The sequence below is a fragment of the Dermacentor albipictus genome, chromosome 1 (genome assembly GCF_038994185.2).
Source record: "Dermacentor albipictus isolate Rhodes 1998 colony chromosome 1, USDA_Dalb.pri_finalv2, whole genome shotgun sequence".
Classification (NCBI taxonomy): domain Eukaryota; kingdom Metazoa; phylum Arthropoda; class Arachnida; order Ixodida; family Ixodidae; genus Dermacentor; species Dermacentor albipictus.
The window spans coordinates 344,465,437-344,478,456 of record NC_091821.1 but is presented as its reverse complement, the minus strand read 5'-3'; the positions used below and the strand labels follow the sequence as shown (position 1 = coordinate 344,478,456).

Here is a 13,020-nt window from a genome sequence, read left to right as displayed (position 1 = left end):
CATACTCAGTTGTTTCCAGCAGAAAGATGAAATTAAATGTTTTTTATAGCAGTAAAGAAATTTAGGTCAAAAGAGGTTAAAATTGATGTGCACTTCTCACAACAAGTAATTTGTATGGAATACTGAATTAACAACAATCACTTTTATGCCATACTAACAAAAAAAAAAGAACAACTCAAACTTGCCGGGGCATAAACTTGCTGGTCTTGCGCCATGAGAGTCCTGTCACGGCTCGTGGGTGGGCCGCGTAGACAAACCCAAAGGTGCAGCCCCGATCCACTTGCTGTCTGGCATTCCCGCCAGGGTCAGACACTGTGAACGTGAGCAAAAGCCCTTTTGATGCCCCATCCACACACACACACAAAAAAAAATGCTACATGGAACTTTAATAATGGCCTGTCATTGATTGATTCATGGAGTTTGACATACTATAGCAACAGTGAGGCTATGAGAGATGCCACAGTGGAGCGCTCCTGTTTAATTTTGACCACCTGAGGTCCTCCTATGTCTAAGTGGCATGCAAATGTTTTGCATTTCGCCCTATTATTAGTATTGCTAATTTTAAGTTAAAGGGACATTGAAACCAAATATTTTGTAAATGTAGATTGTTAAAATACCATCACATAGACCTCTCAGCATTTGTTTCATGCCAAGAAAGACATAGTTTAGAAGAAAATCATGTCTGAAGGGTCTGTATACTTTTCGCACAATTCAAGTCTCCTGCCCCTGAGTGGGAAGTTGTGATGTTACGCCATCACCGCCCTTTACTGCCGCCAGTGAGTAAAACGCTGCTCAACTGCAAGCACTACAGTTTGTTACACAAAACGCAGAAGTGCAACTAGAAACCAAGCCAAGACAGAGCCAACAGGGCAAAAGAGGAAGGGAAAGCGCACGCTGAATTGTAAACACGATCTTTTACACTCATCATAATAGACTTTGTCGACGACCCTGACAATGACACATTGGCTTGCGATGCATTCTCTGCTGCTTAGGTTGTGCAAGTTTCATAAGCCAACAAAACCAGCCCAGCCCTAAGCAATAATGAAACTACTAGCTGAAACGCGAAAGCATGGACATGCAGAGCTGAGTGAAAATGAAACCTTTCAATCGCCTGCATTGTTGTCAAGACGTCAAAAAGTTCTTTTTTCTAAGGATCGAATAGAAGTAGACAAGTAGCATTCCCTTGCATCGTATAATGCAATGCAATTATCTTTTCACTACGAGTGATTGAGTACTAGTGACAGAATTACAGCGAGGAGTTTCTACACCATCGGGCTAGTATTGAATGTCCCGGGCGAGTCTCAAATTGTGTTCTGCATTTAGCTCAATTTCTCAATTACTAAAGCTTTGTTCACATGGGCTTTGTTCACACCTCAGGCATTCCCAAGCATTAATCTGTTTTTTTTTTTATTTTTTTATTGAACATACCTTACAGGCCCCTTTACAGGGCATTGAGTAAGGGGGGGTAATAAAGAAAGTACAAAGTAACTTGTCGGTGTACAACGTACGGCTCAAATTTGCAGTTTAACATAAAGGAGAGGAATCGATGATAATGTGGTATGGCGGCAAGTACAAGGTCGGGCGGGAAAAAGGATAACACGAAGAGAGAAAAAAAAAAAATATTGGCTGGCATTATACATATGGAAAAACTGGATACAAGAACTATGAAGTATACCGATTACAATGACAACAGTAACAAGAAAAGAAACTACAACCAAAGATAGACTGACAAATATGCGGAATCTAGGCGCATGAGCAGTTGGCAGGGTTTAAAATACGCACAATGGTAGGGTTATGATGACTTAATATTTGCCTTTTATGTCCCTTTAAATGAAAAATATATAAGTCTGCGATTTCAAGAACACAGAGAAACCATTTCATCTTTGCACTGCCAGTCTACACATGACCGCTGCACATAGCTGTGTCTGCTGCACTTTGCCTCTGAGACTGCAGTAGCGTGCTGCATGGCTCAGTTTACAGAAGCCGCCACAAGGTGCCGTGATGAGCCCTCTCGCTGCCAAGACGCTTAACTTTTGGGCAGGGCTTAGCCACTAAGCTTCTCCATTGTGTAGCTTCTGGCGCGCTAATTGAGATGAAAGGAGAGCGAGAGCCACTCATCAGCTTTCTCTTTTGGATTCAAAAAACTATTTCAGCAGGCGATTCGTGAGGTAATGTACTATAACCCTTTATGGACGAGATATATAAATACTGGAAAGAATTGTTTATTTCGTATCTAAACGTGCAAAACAAATGGAGAATGAGCAAATTCAGCAAAAATAAAAAACATTTTGTGGAAACTTTTTCAGCAATAGGGAGGAGACACTAGGCTGAAAACTAAAAGTGGGCTTCACCCAAAGCCACTAATAACTTCATTTGGAATTCGAACAAACTCATCATATATGACCTAGCGGTGTACATTTCATTTGCTTTACATAATGTGTGTGACACCACCAGGGGCGTAGCCAGGGGGGGGGGGGGGCTTATGGGGCTTCAGCCCCCCCCGAAATTTTTTCGTGCTGTCCATGCACCGCCGACCAAAGCGACCCCCAGCGCCGGAAATCACTCCGGATTTTGTCTAGAATGTCTAGAATGTCTAGAATGTATACTTAAATATCTTGTTTCGAGGTTTTGTGTATACATGCAGTGAACTTTGTTTCCAGTGACACTTTTTTGTCCTTTATCAAGCCGTATTTTCGCATTTGTATATCCCATTGTATCTTTGCATTTCTAATGTACGAGGGCGAGTCAAATGAAAGTGCGCCTGCCCTAACCGCGCAATAATGGTTCGGTTCATTATCTGCGAGGCATGCGCGTAGGAGAACGGCATGCCTCATTTGCAAAAGTGACACGCAGGTGTGAAGATAAATATTCTTTAATGCTCTCATACACTGGGTTGAATATGGTTGCGTCACATAATGGACACTTCAAAAGTTGAACAGCTCGGTGTCACGAAGTTTTTGACAGCTAAAGGTGTTTCCAAAACAGAAATTAATCGCCGTATGGCTGCCTTTTACGTCGAACACGGCATTTAATTGACCACTGTGAAGTGTTGGAGTAAATGGTTTAAAGGACGTTGTAAAGACATTCCAAGACCGGGCCAAAACCATCGTGCAATCACCCCCCACACAATTTCAAAGGTTCATGAGCTGATGAAACAAGAACAGAGGATAAGCATCGATGAACTGTCAGACCGTCTGAACATCAGTCACGGTTCGGTTCACGCCATAATTCATGAGCTTCTCGGTTATCGGCTCTTTGATGCGCAATGGATCCCCAAGATTTTGATCCATCGCGAGAAGACGGAAAAGTTTCACGCTGCCTTGACTCATCTGATCGGGTATCACAATGAGCATGACGACTTCTTGTTTGCAACTGTGATCGGGGACGAACCTTGGTGCCACTACTACGAGCCTGAAACACGACGGCAAAGCTTACAGTGGCAACATTCGAATTTACCACGCCCAAAGAACGCAAAGGCCATCATTTCCGCTGGAAAGGTGTTGTTGACTTTTCTTTCGGCCGTCAGGGTCCATTACCGATAGAATTTGCTAAATCTTGAGAGGCTATCAATTGTTTCCGATATTGTGAAACGCCAGAACGGCAGGGTGTCGCAATTAAGAACGAACAACGTGGAAAATTGACGAATGGGGTCATCTTGTTCCACGACAATGCCTGTCCCCACGTTGCTTATGTGGTTAATACAAAACTGGCAAAGTTCAAGTGGGAAACGCTGCAACATCTGCCATACAGCTCAGACCTGTCACCTTGCGACTTCTACATTTTGGGGCAACCGAAAAAACAGCTCAAGGGAACCAGATACAGACTTTTTGAAGCAGCAACCCAAGGAGTTTTATAAGACGGGAATCACGCGACTCGTTAGTCAATGGGACAAATGTCTAAATTCTCATGAAGACTACTTTTAAATAAAGTACCCCGTTGTTGGCTCACATTCATTTGACTTACCCTCGTATATCATGCAGAATTCCTGCTTTTTGTACGTGCTCTCTGTTGCGACTATGATTTCGGTGCAATTACTCACGATACACGACCGGTGACAGCTGCTTTTGCGTAATACATTAAAACAAATTACAGCGTCATTGAGATTTTTCACTGGCCATTGCATATATACAAGAATGTAAGCACGGTTCATGAATGACAAAGTGTCATTAACATATTTGTCCTCAACTTGTTCAGTTCATTGCCTTTTAATTTTTCATATCAGTGGCATGCACTGCTTTCCTGGTTTCTAACTGATATAGTTCTAAAGTTCGTGTGATATTTTCTTTACTTAATAAATAGACAAAAAACATGGAAGCATCGACATCAGTTATGTTGGGCACAATTTTTGGCACATACGAGTATAATATTTTATGAAAAAATACATATTTTACTTGTACTTACAGTGCGTAGCTTTCAAGAATTCGTTTGCAGCATCTTTGGCAATGACAATGCAGTTATTATTCATGGATTTGATCCCTTGACAACTTGTTTAAGAGGAAGCTTTAGCTCGGGCCCAATCCGACGCGGCCTATTCAAATACTTGTAAAACGCAGAAACGCTTTTCTTAGATAATCCTGCTAATCGCTTTTATTGAAATTTGTTGCATTTGAGAGAGAAAGTTAAATTCTAGTTCTGTTCGAAACAAAACTTCGATTAAGGGCCTGAATTTTGTTTAAAATATTTTGAAAATTTTGAAAGTTTGAAAAAATAGAAGCACGACGTTTACAAACGAATAGCTATGCATGAAGAACAGACATTGTGGTTCTGTAAACGGCATCTACTATAACAGTAAAAGCGGACAAGTTTGCTATGTCAATTTGTATCTTACGTGAATTGGTTACGTTGTGTACAAGGGTTCTGCAAAAGCCGTAATTCCACAATACTGAATTTTTTTGAGACTCATGTGTAACATATCCATTTTGTCCGCTGTAGATGTGCTATTAGATGCAATTCACAGAATTGTGATATCATTTTTTATTGTTGAGTCACGGAGTTTTAAACTTGATAGTTTCGTTTTCTGAAAATATTCGATTTGGCCAATTTTTAATAAATAATTGACCACCTAAATGAAAAATTCGAAACCAGTAGTCACTAGAATTAAACTTGTTCTTTTAAATGCAACAAACCTCCTCAAATTTGGTGAAGTGGTTGCAGGGAAAAACGAATTCCCCTTCTACATGTACTTAAATAGGAGCACCCGAGCTAAAGCTTCCTCTTAAGGAGGAGGTTGAGCTGCAGCTACGTATATATATATATATATATATATATATATATATATATGGCAGAGGCCTTTGCCCTGCAGTGGGCGTGACCAGGCTGATGATGATATATATATATATATATATATAGGGCCAGTGGCATAGCCCCCCCCCGAACAAAATTTCTGGCTACGCCACTGGACACCACTGCCGCCAGAGATGTTGCAACGCTCTGTCTGCTCTGACCGTGCTTTAAAAAAAAATGAGATGTTCCAAAATGTTTCCTAATTCTTCGCTCTCACTCTATACCAACAAATGACATTCATACAGTGTTAGCTGAAGACATTTAAAAGAAACTTCATACTCAATAGCAAAATTCAGCAGGAAAATAACTTGTTTCAGGTATATTGCCTGCAGAAACACTCCTTCATAAAGGGTTACTGGTAAGGTCATTCTATGATTAGTTAAAATTTAGCAGTGAAATTGAACAGATTCACACAATTTGTGTAAGCTCGCTTTGCTCGACGAAAAAGTCTGACTGGCAGCACTTCCTATTATAATCACATGTACTATAGTGAGCTGTTACAACGAACTGCAAGGTTGACGTGCAAACCCACCTTTATGCTGGCTGTTGTGCCAAATTTTTACCAAACGGTCACATTTTCCTGCAGATGCAAACAACGTGCCATCTGGTGAGAAGCGCAGGAAGCTCACAGGCTGGGATGTCCTGCATAAGGACACAAAAGTAAACATTTAGCTTATGAAGCCAGTTTGCCCATCAAACAGTGTATTTAATATTAAATATTATACAACACTTGGCAATGCATGTTATTACACTTTGACGTGCATGAAAACTGGCGAAACTGGAATGGTGGCAGGTGCAAATGTAGATGCCATGCCAGTCAGCATAAATATCAAATATGCATCTCCATGTCTGTGTACATCAAGGATTTTGTTCCAGACTTAACAATTTGAAAAAGCTTTTAGTAACACTGCCTCTGCTAGATGACTGCAATGGCCCTAGTGATCACTGATTGCCAAACAAGAACTATTTTGTCTGACCACTTCTGATCACTTCGAGTATTATTCCTGTCTATCTTGTTTTTGATGCCACTAGTGTCATTAGCTTTGCAACAGCAACCATTTAGCACCCACACAACCCAGTACAACCAAAAAGCAACACAACAGCACCTGGGACAAGCAGGCACCACTTGTCCTATGGTCTTCTTCGTCTTTATGTCTTGTTTCATGGAGTTGTGTTGTTACAAAATGCAGTTATATCAACTTGCCCAACTTTCCATACTCCAGTGTGCATTTTGCCCCGATGTCCACAGGCACAAAGTGATTTTAGCTGACAGTTCCTTGTGTTCATATAGCTTCAAGTATCAACAAGGTCATACTATAGCACAATTATGAATAAAACATGAAGAAAAAAACGAAGTAAGAGTTCTTATTTTGTTTTGATTATGAACCTACAAGAGTCACTAACTCGGAGCCATCTTTTGAACACACCATAGAAAAGCACTAGTAGCAAGCAACGCTGTAGCAATATATAGAAGAATGGGAATAGCAGACACATTTTCAAGCTCAAGCTGCATGAATCTGGTACTCGAGGCATTTGTGAAGCAAGATTTCACGAGATATCGGGGACATTATAGTGGGAACATTATGCACACATTCCACAGCACCACTGCAAGGTAAGCCGGATGCAAGTGAACTGGGTTAATGCACCACTTTTGATTGATCTGCCACTGTTGTAGAAACATCATGGTCACAGCAGTGTTGTACGCACTCCCTACAGCCGTCCTCGACTGCACTTCCCGTTTCTTGGCACCCATTCTGTAACCCCAATGGTCCACCAGTTATCTAACTTACGCATTACACAACCTGCCCTGCTCCATTTTTTTCTCTTAAATGTCAATTAGAATATCGGCTACCCCCTTTGCTCTCTGATCCATACAACTCTCTTCCTGTCTCTTAACGTTGCATCTGACAATCTTCGTTCCATCGCACTTTGTGCAGTCCTTAACTTGTTTTCGAGCTTCTTTGTAAGTCTCCAAGTTTCTGCCCCATATGTTAGCACCAGTAGAATGCATTGATTGTACACCTTTCTTTTCAATGATAATGGTAAGCTTCCAGCCAGGATCTGAAAAGGTCTGCCGTAGGTGCTCCAACCCATTTTTATTGTTCTGTAAATTTCCTTCTCATGATCAGGGTCCACTGTTAGTAATTTACCTAGGTAAAGGTACCCATTCACAGACTCTAGAGGCTGATTAGCAATCCTGAACTGTTGTTCCCTTGCCAGGCTATTCATCATTATCTTTGTCTTCTGCATATTAATCTTCAACCCCACTCTTATACTCCCTCTCTTAAGGTCCTCAATCACTTGTTAGAACTCGTCCCCGGTGTTGCTAACAGGGTAATGTCATCTGTAAATAGAAGGTTGCCGAGATAGTCGCCGTTGATCCTCACTCCTAAGCCTTCCCAGCTTAATAGCTTGAACACTTCTTCCAAGCACGCAGTGGAGATATTGTGTCTCCTTTTCTTGCCGCTTTCTTTATAGGTATCTTCCTACTTTTTTTGTGAATTAAGGTAGCTGTGGAATCTCTGTAGATATTTCCAAGATGTTTATGTAAGCATCCTGTACTCCTTTATTACGTAAATTTTGTTTCCTTGTAATGCCTGCAGCCAATAATTCAATAATTAGCTCGCATCCATGTTTTGAGCCACTGTTTCAATTTTTGCTATGGAGAAGTGTGACATGACTGACTGCACACTAAATCAAGATTTGATTACTCTGTAATTATGAGGACTTGCAAGAAAATGCACAACTGATCATTCTACCCCCTTGACTTTCTTTTGACAGAATTTTATGAAACTGAAAAATTTATAGACAGCAAATCAATTTGTGACTGAAGGAGATATAAAAGGCTCTGCAACATAACATTATGGAGCTTTAGGTTTTGCACACCCAAAGTTACGGAATGCAAACTCCCGGGCACACAAACTTAAAGAATGCAAAAAGGCATACAAAATGACCAGAAAGGAGGACAAGAGAAAGCAGGCATGGCATAAGGCTTTGGGTAAGCAATGACGGTTGGGTGCGCTATTCCTAAAACTCCCTGTTATAGCAGCAAACAAAGGAGAATAGAGACCTGCAATTCCAGATGCAGTCCCACGAGGCATCCTCGTCAGGGAGTGATGGAGCTGCCTCATCACTTCCAAGCTGGAAGGAGACGCCGGAATGGCTGGTCAGCTGGGGCTGGCCTGCTTTGGCGGCCTCGTCCCCACACTTGGCATTGCTTTCTGGTTTCATGGTGCATTTCCACATCTGTATCCACTCGCCACCAGTCAGTAGCCGCGTGCCTGCAATAAAGTTAGCAAAACTACAGCCCTGTCTGGCAAGGTGTTGCAAGAAGTCCTGCTAGGATCAAATTTAGCCACAAAAAGGCAAAATGAAACAAAACAAAAGCAAAGCACAGAACAAAAAGTTTTGGTGGCTTCCATTAGGTATAGTCATTAGCACTATGAGACTGAAAACCCAATTCTTGGATTTGAATCTGACATTTAAATTTGCAACAAGTAACTTTATTGTATGACATTTAGTCTCACTGAATAATGAATTCAGTGCCAGAAGTATGACCACTCACTGAATACCTTTATGTGGGGCTAGTGTTGAGCTGCTATAGGCTCTTGAAAGCAAGTTGGGTGTTCCTTTCATATTGTTTGAGAAACACATTATTATTATTATTATTTTTTCATATACAGTCCAGTGCCAAGTACAACATAACTATACCCTTGATTCTTCTGCCTGGCCCTGGTTAATGCAATAATTCTATTCCAATTCCTTTCCTTTACGCACTTTATCAGTCGCCACAGGAATGTGCTGGTTATGAGTGGCTGATGATAAATAGAATTAAGCAAAAGAAATTCTTGTGCCCTATTGGCCTCGGTTTTTATTTTTCTCCTAGATGGCAGTGAGATGAACATGGAAACAGACGTGGCTCACACCACTGTGCAAACAAAAGAATATTTGAACGCCCCTTTATTGAAATTTTTCATGTTTCTTTTATACTGTTCATGCATTGCATTTAAAGGCTCCTCCCAATTTTAACATTAACAATAACTTATGCATTTCGCCTTCAATAAAGAGCTGCTGGCTTGGGCCTCCCAAATATTGTCAAAAGTTGAAGCACCTATATTAGATAAATTGCAGTTTATGACAAACCTGGCACATGCAGTTGGTATAGGTTTCTTCAGATTACAATGACTTTATGATACTAAACTAAACTAATGAAACCAGACATACGGTAAGTAAATATACATACAAACACTTTTCAGCAATTTACATGTTTTCATGCCAAATGTTGCTTAGGCATTTAGAAGGTTTCTTACCTTCTAAATTCCAAGAAAGCACTGACACAGAGTAGTCCATTTGTATCGTGGCCGTTTGGATCCATTTGTAGTCCAATTTCTAAGGACAACATGAAAAATGGTCGAAAGTCAAATCCATATCGTATCACACAAAATAAGCCAGAAGAGATACTAGAAAGTAGCTTACGTGAGCTGATGTTTGCTGAAGAAGTGGCGATGGTTCGAATATAGCTACTTGCTTTCCATATGCAGCTGCAATCTGTCATAACAAAGCATGTGACAAGTATGAGACTACAATATACACCACGGAACCTTGCAATTTAGCATGCTGACCAACTATTGGATATATTGCAGAAGGAAGCTACTTTGCCAGTAAATTGCACCTGCTCGTCCGTGAATGTCTACTAGTTTACCCAAAAGCTTTCTCACTTGAAATGGAAGTTGCATCCATCATAAATTGCAGCACTTCTGTATACTCATTTTTCTCACAGTGCACAATGTTGACACCAGCTGACTGTTGGCTTCTGGTACAGAGTCAACTACGAGCAAGGTTGTGTTCATGTAGGCTATGTGGTACAGGGCTTATTAGGAAAGCAGAATGAGGCTGAGAAGGCAGGAACCAGGCAAAACAAGGCATTGAAAGCTTCACTGTGTCTACATCTTGCACTATGTATCTCGTCCCTTGCACTGTCTCCCAAATAAAATCACCCACATGCTTAAGGTGGGGATATGAAATTTCCAGATAAGGCGTTTGCAGGCTTCTAAAGCAAATGCGAGTGGCCACTTCTCTATGCACCCTTAGTGCATATTAATTGTCCCCCTGGTGGAAATACTCAAACCTTATGAGATCTAAATGCATTTAAGACTACACGATAAGTACTTGTACAAGTTACGATACGCAAAGGATATAGACACACTTGCCCATATTAGAAGCATTTTAATAATGTGTATTCAGAGTCAGTAAATATACGATTAAGCTGGCACAATGTACTAGCATAGAACGCAGCGGAAAACAAAACGCGATTGCCGGATGATAAATACCAGGACACGTAAAAAGTTGACACACGAAATAAACATGACACCAGACGTACCTTCCCAATATCAGTTGAGCAGTTTATGCAGGAAACTTGCACGTTTCCATGACAGACACCAGGGATGATCTGCACTCTCTCGAAGTTTCGTGCCAATATCACAATATTACATCCTGCGCCGTACACCTTGAAATAAAAAGAAAACGTTGGTTTATGTCTGCAGGTTTCGTAATGGTGCACTCCCCGTCAAGCGAAGCTTACAACTGGTTTCGACAATAAAAAGAGACCTGTGATGAACACCACAGTCCGATCGGAAATAGAAATAGTGTAATTGACTGTACTCGCTAACGTTGACCAGAAGGCCGCTTTAGGACCGAATATATTGGTTTAGTGCTCTTAGAACAGTTCCGGTTATAAAACTACCAATGAACGCTTTTATCTTGGTAACACCGAGTTACGATGTGCAGTTATAAATGGCTGCTTACTGTAAAGGGAACGCCTTCGACGCTGCCGACAGAATAGCAGTGATCTCCAGCATTTACTGCTCCAGTGAGAACTTGGTGAAGGTTCATAGCTGTCGAACTACAGCTTTCGTCGACGCAGCGCTCACGCAATCAGAAGCCCCGGCACGCCCCCGCGAACACCAGTTTCGTTCAGTGCCGAAGCAACGGCTTCCAGTTCGGGCCCAGCCGGATCGCTGAAAGTCAGATCGCAGTTTAAACAATGCACCAGATCCTGGTACGCCAGAAGAAGCGATAAGTCGGCACCGATAGCGTCACAAGACAGCACATCACCTTGTGATCGGCGCTAACTCTAGGCCTAGACTGCGGCACTCAGCCGACGGCACTCACACCGCGTCAACCAATAGCTGGATCATCTCAAATTGACCTAGAAAAAGCACCACACTCCTTTCAGCCATTTAGGAGCCACTATTATGCACTGGTCGGTCGGAAGGCCGCAAAAAGGGTTCCATTGCCGCACTAGCCAGGAATCGCGGCGGCGAATTGCGCACGCGATGGCACACAACCGCGAGCAGACGCATGTCGGGCCAGGCGCTGTTCATGCTTGCAGTCGTTTTTCATTCCGTGGGTAGGTGGCGGCAGCAACGCTGGCACAAAATTGGCGAAGCTGTCAAAATTTTGAACGCTGGAAATGGCGCGGTATGTTATTACCACCGACCTTCGAAGCTTCAGAAAGGTTTCTCGCGCTCAGAAAGTGACGCTTGAACACGTAAATCACATGCCAGCCTGAACACCACGTCCACAAAGCGGCGGCGCGTTGCCAGCATCAGCGCCCAGAAGGTTACAAAGTGCTGCGGTTACCCTAATTGCCATGAGAACACAATTTTGTATAGCCTGTTTTGTACCGCTCGTGTGGCGATTAAATTACCAAGTACAAATCTACCTGTATGTGCTTGAGCGTATGTGAGCATTGTAGCTGTAGCACGAGTCGCAGCAGTATTCGGCTCCGGTCACGCCCACCTGGCACGGAACACGTAATCTGAGCAAAAGCTGCATATATGCGCAGCCTCACAATGCAGCCCAGTATTCGCATTTACAGCCTGTACCAATACATGTGAACATTGTGATCTTCAGTTTTACTAACTACTGTTACAGGCTGCTCGGAAATTGAACGTTTTCTGAGATCTTGTGGTCCGTAAACTTTTGTGGTCGGGTGTACATCAATCTGAATGATATTATGTGAACATATAAAGGCACTGCACTATTGGCGATGCAGTAATGCAGCGAGCTACATATAAAAGTTTAAAAACTTAGGCGAGTTGGTATAGTAACATATTCTTGGATTGTAGCGCGAAGTGACACACACACAGACCAGAAGACAGGACTAAAGCTTTATTGAAACGACCAACAACAGTGAGTGCGACAAGGTTTCCACATCGTGTGCCGCAAGGGATTAATCTGATTCGGCAACCAAATTCATCGCCTCGGATTTGGATGTCGACCATGCAGGCCAGTTGGACATTTCGAGATATAAGAGAGTCACCCACAATGCCAATACTGAGCCCATTTCCATCTAGGAAGTACGGCAATTTGAGCAGAAGCTTCCACTCGGACTGGTACCGCCTATTTCCTTGGTTGGAGTACAGCGCGCAAGCTGACGCAGCTTTCCGTTACCCTTGAAGAATGTTTTCTACTGGTGCCAATGAGAAATCTGCATTTGCCAACGGGGGATACAGTAACTGGAAAAAAGCCCTAGAATAATATGCTGGTTTCAGAAAGAACGAAAACTCACTCGCGCATAAGTCTTGCCAGACATCGTGGGTTTGCTACACGCAGATGTAGTCAGGAGGACAGGGCAATTGAGTCATTTGCAACCAGTGGCGTAGCCAGAAATTTCGTTCGGGGGGGGGGGGGGGGGGGGGGGCTCATGTTGCAGCTCGGCCTCCTCCTTAAGAG

The 13,020-nt window shown here is 42.3% G+C and overlaps 1 protein-coding gene across 10 annotated transcripts in view; it reads right to left on the bottom strand.

Annotated features, from left to right (window-relative positions):
- Nucleotides 1-11,821, bottom strand: part of Rbcn-3A (rabconnectin-3 alpha) — a 175,434-nt gene extending 163,613 nt beyond the window's left edge. For 3 of the 10 annotated variants that reach the window (XM_065444229.1, XM_065444420.2, XM_065444548.2), the window contains exons 1-8: nucleotides 11,398-11,814; nucleotides 11,089-11,300; nucleotides 10,664-10,789; nucleotides 9,760-9,831; nucleotides 9,594-9,672; nucleotides 8,354-8,564; nucleotides 5,816-5,925; nucleotides 186-312 (exon numbers count right to left, since the gene is read on the bottom strand). In XM_065444229.1, the coding sequence (XP_065300301.1) occupies nucleotides 186-312; nucleotides 5,816-5,925; nucleotides 8,354-8,564; nucleotides 9,594-9,672; nucleotides 9,760-9,831; nucleotides 10,664-10,789; nucleotides 11,089-11,175 (812 nt within the window). In that variant the 5' untranslated portion in view covers nucleotides 11,176-11,300; nucleotides 11,398-11,814. Of the gene's footprint in view, nucleotides 1-185; nucleotides 313-5,815; nucleotides 5,926-8,353; nucleotides 8,565-9,593; nucleotides 9,673-9,759; nucleotides 9,832-10,663; nucleotides 10,790-11,088 lie in introns of all 10 variants that reach the window. The other 7 variants (XM_065444609.2, XM_065444684.2, XM_065444752.2 and 4 more) reach the window with 6 other exon arrangements.
- Between the last annotated feature and the right edge of the window lie 1,199 nt (nucleotides 11,822-13,020).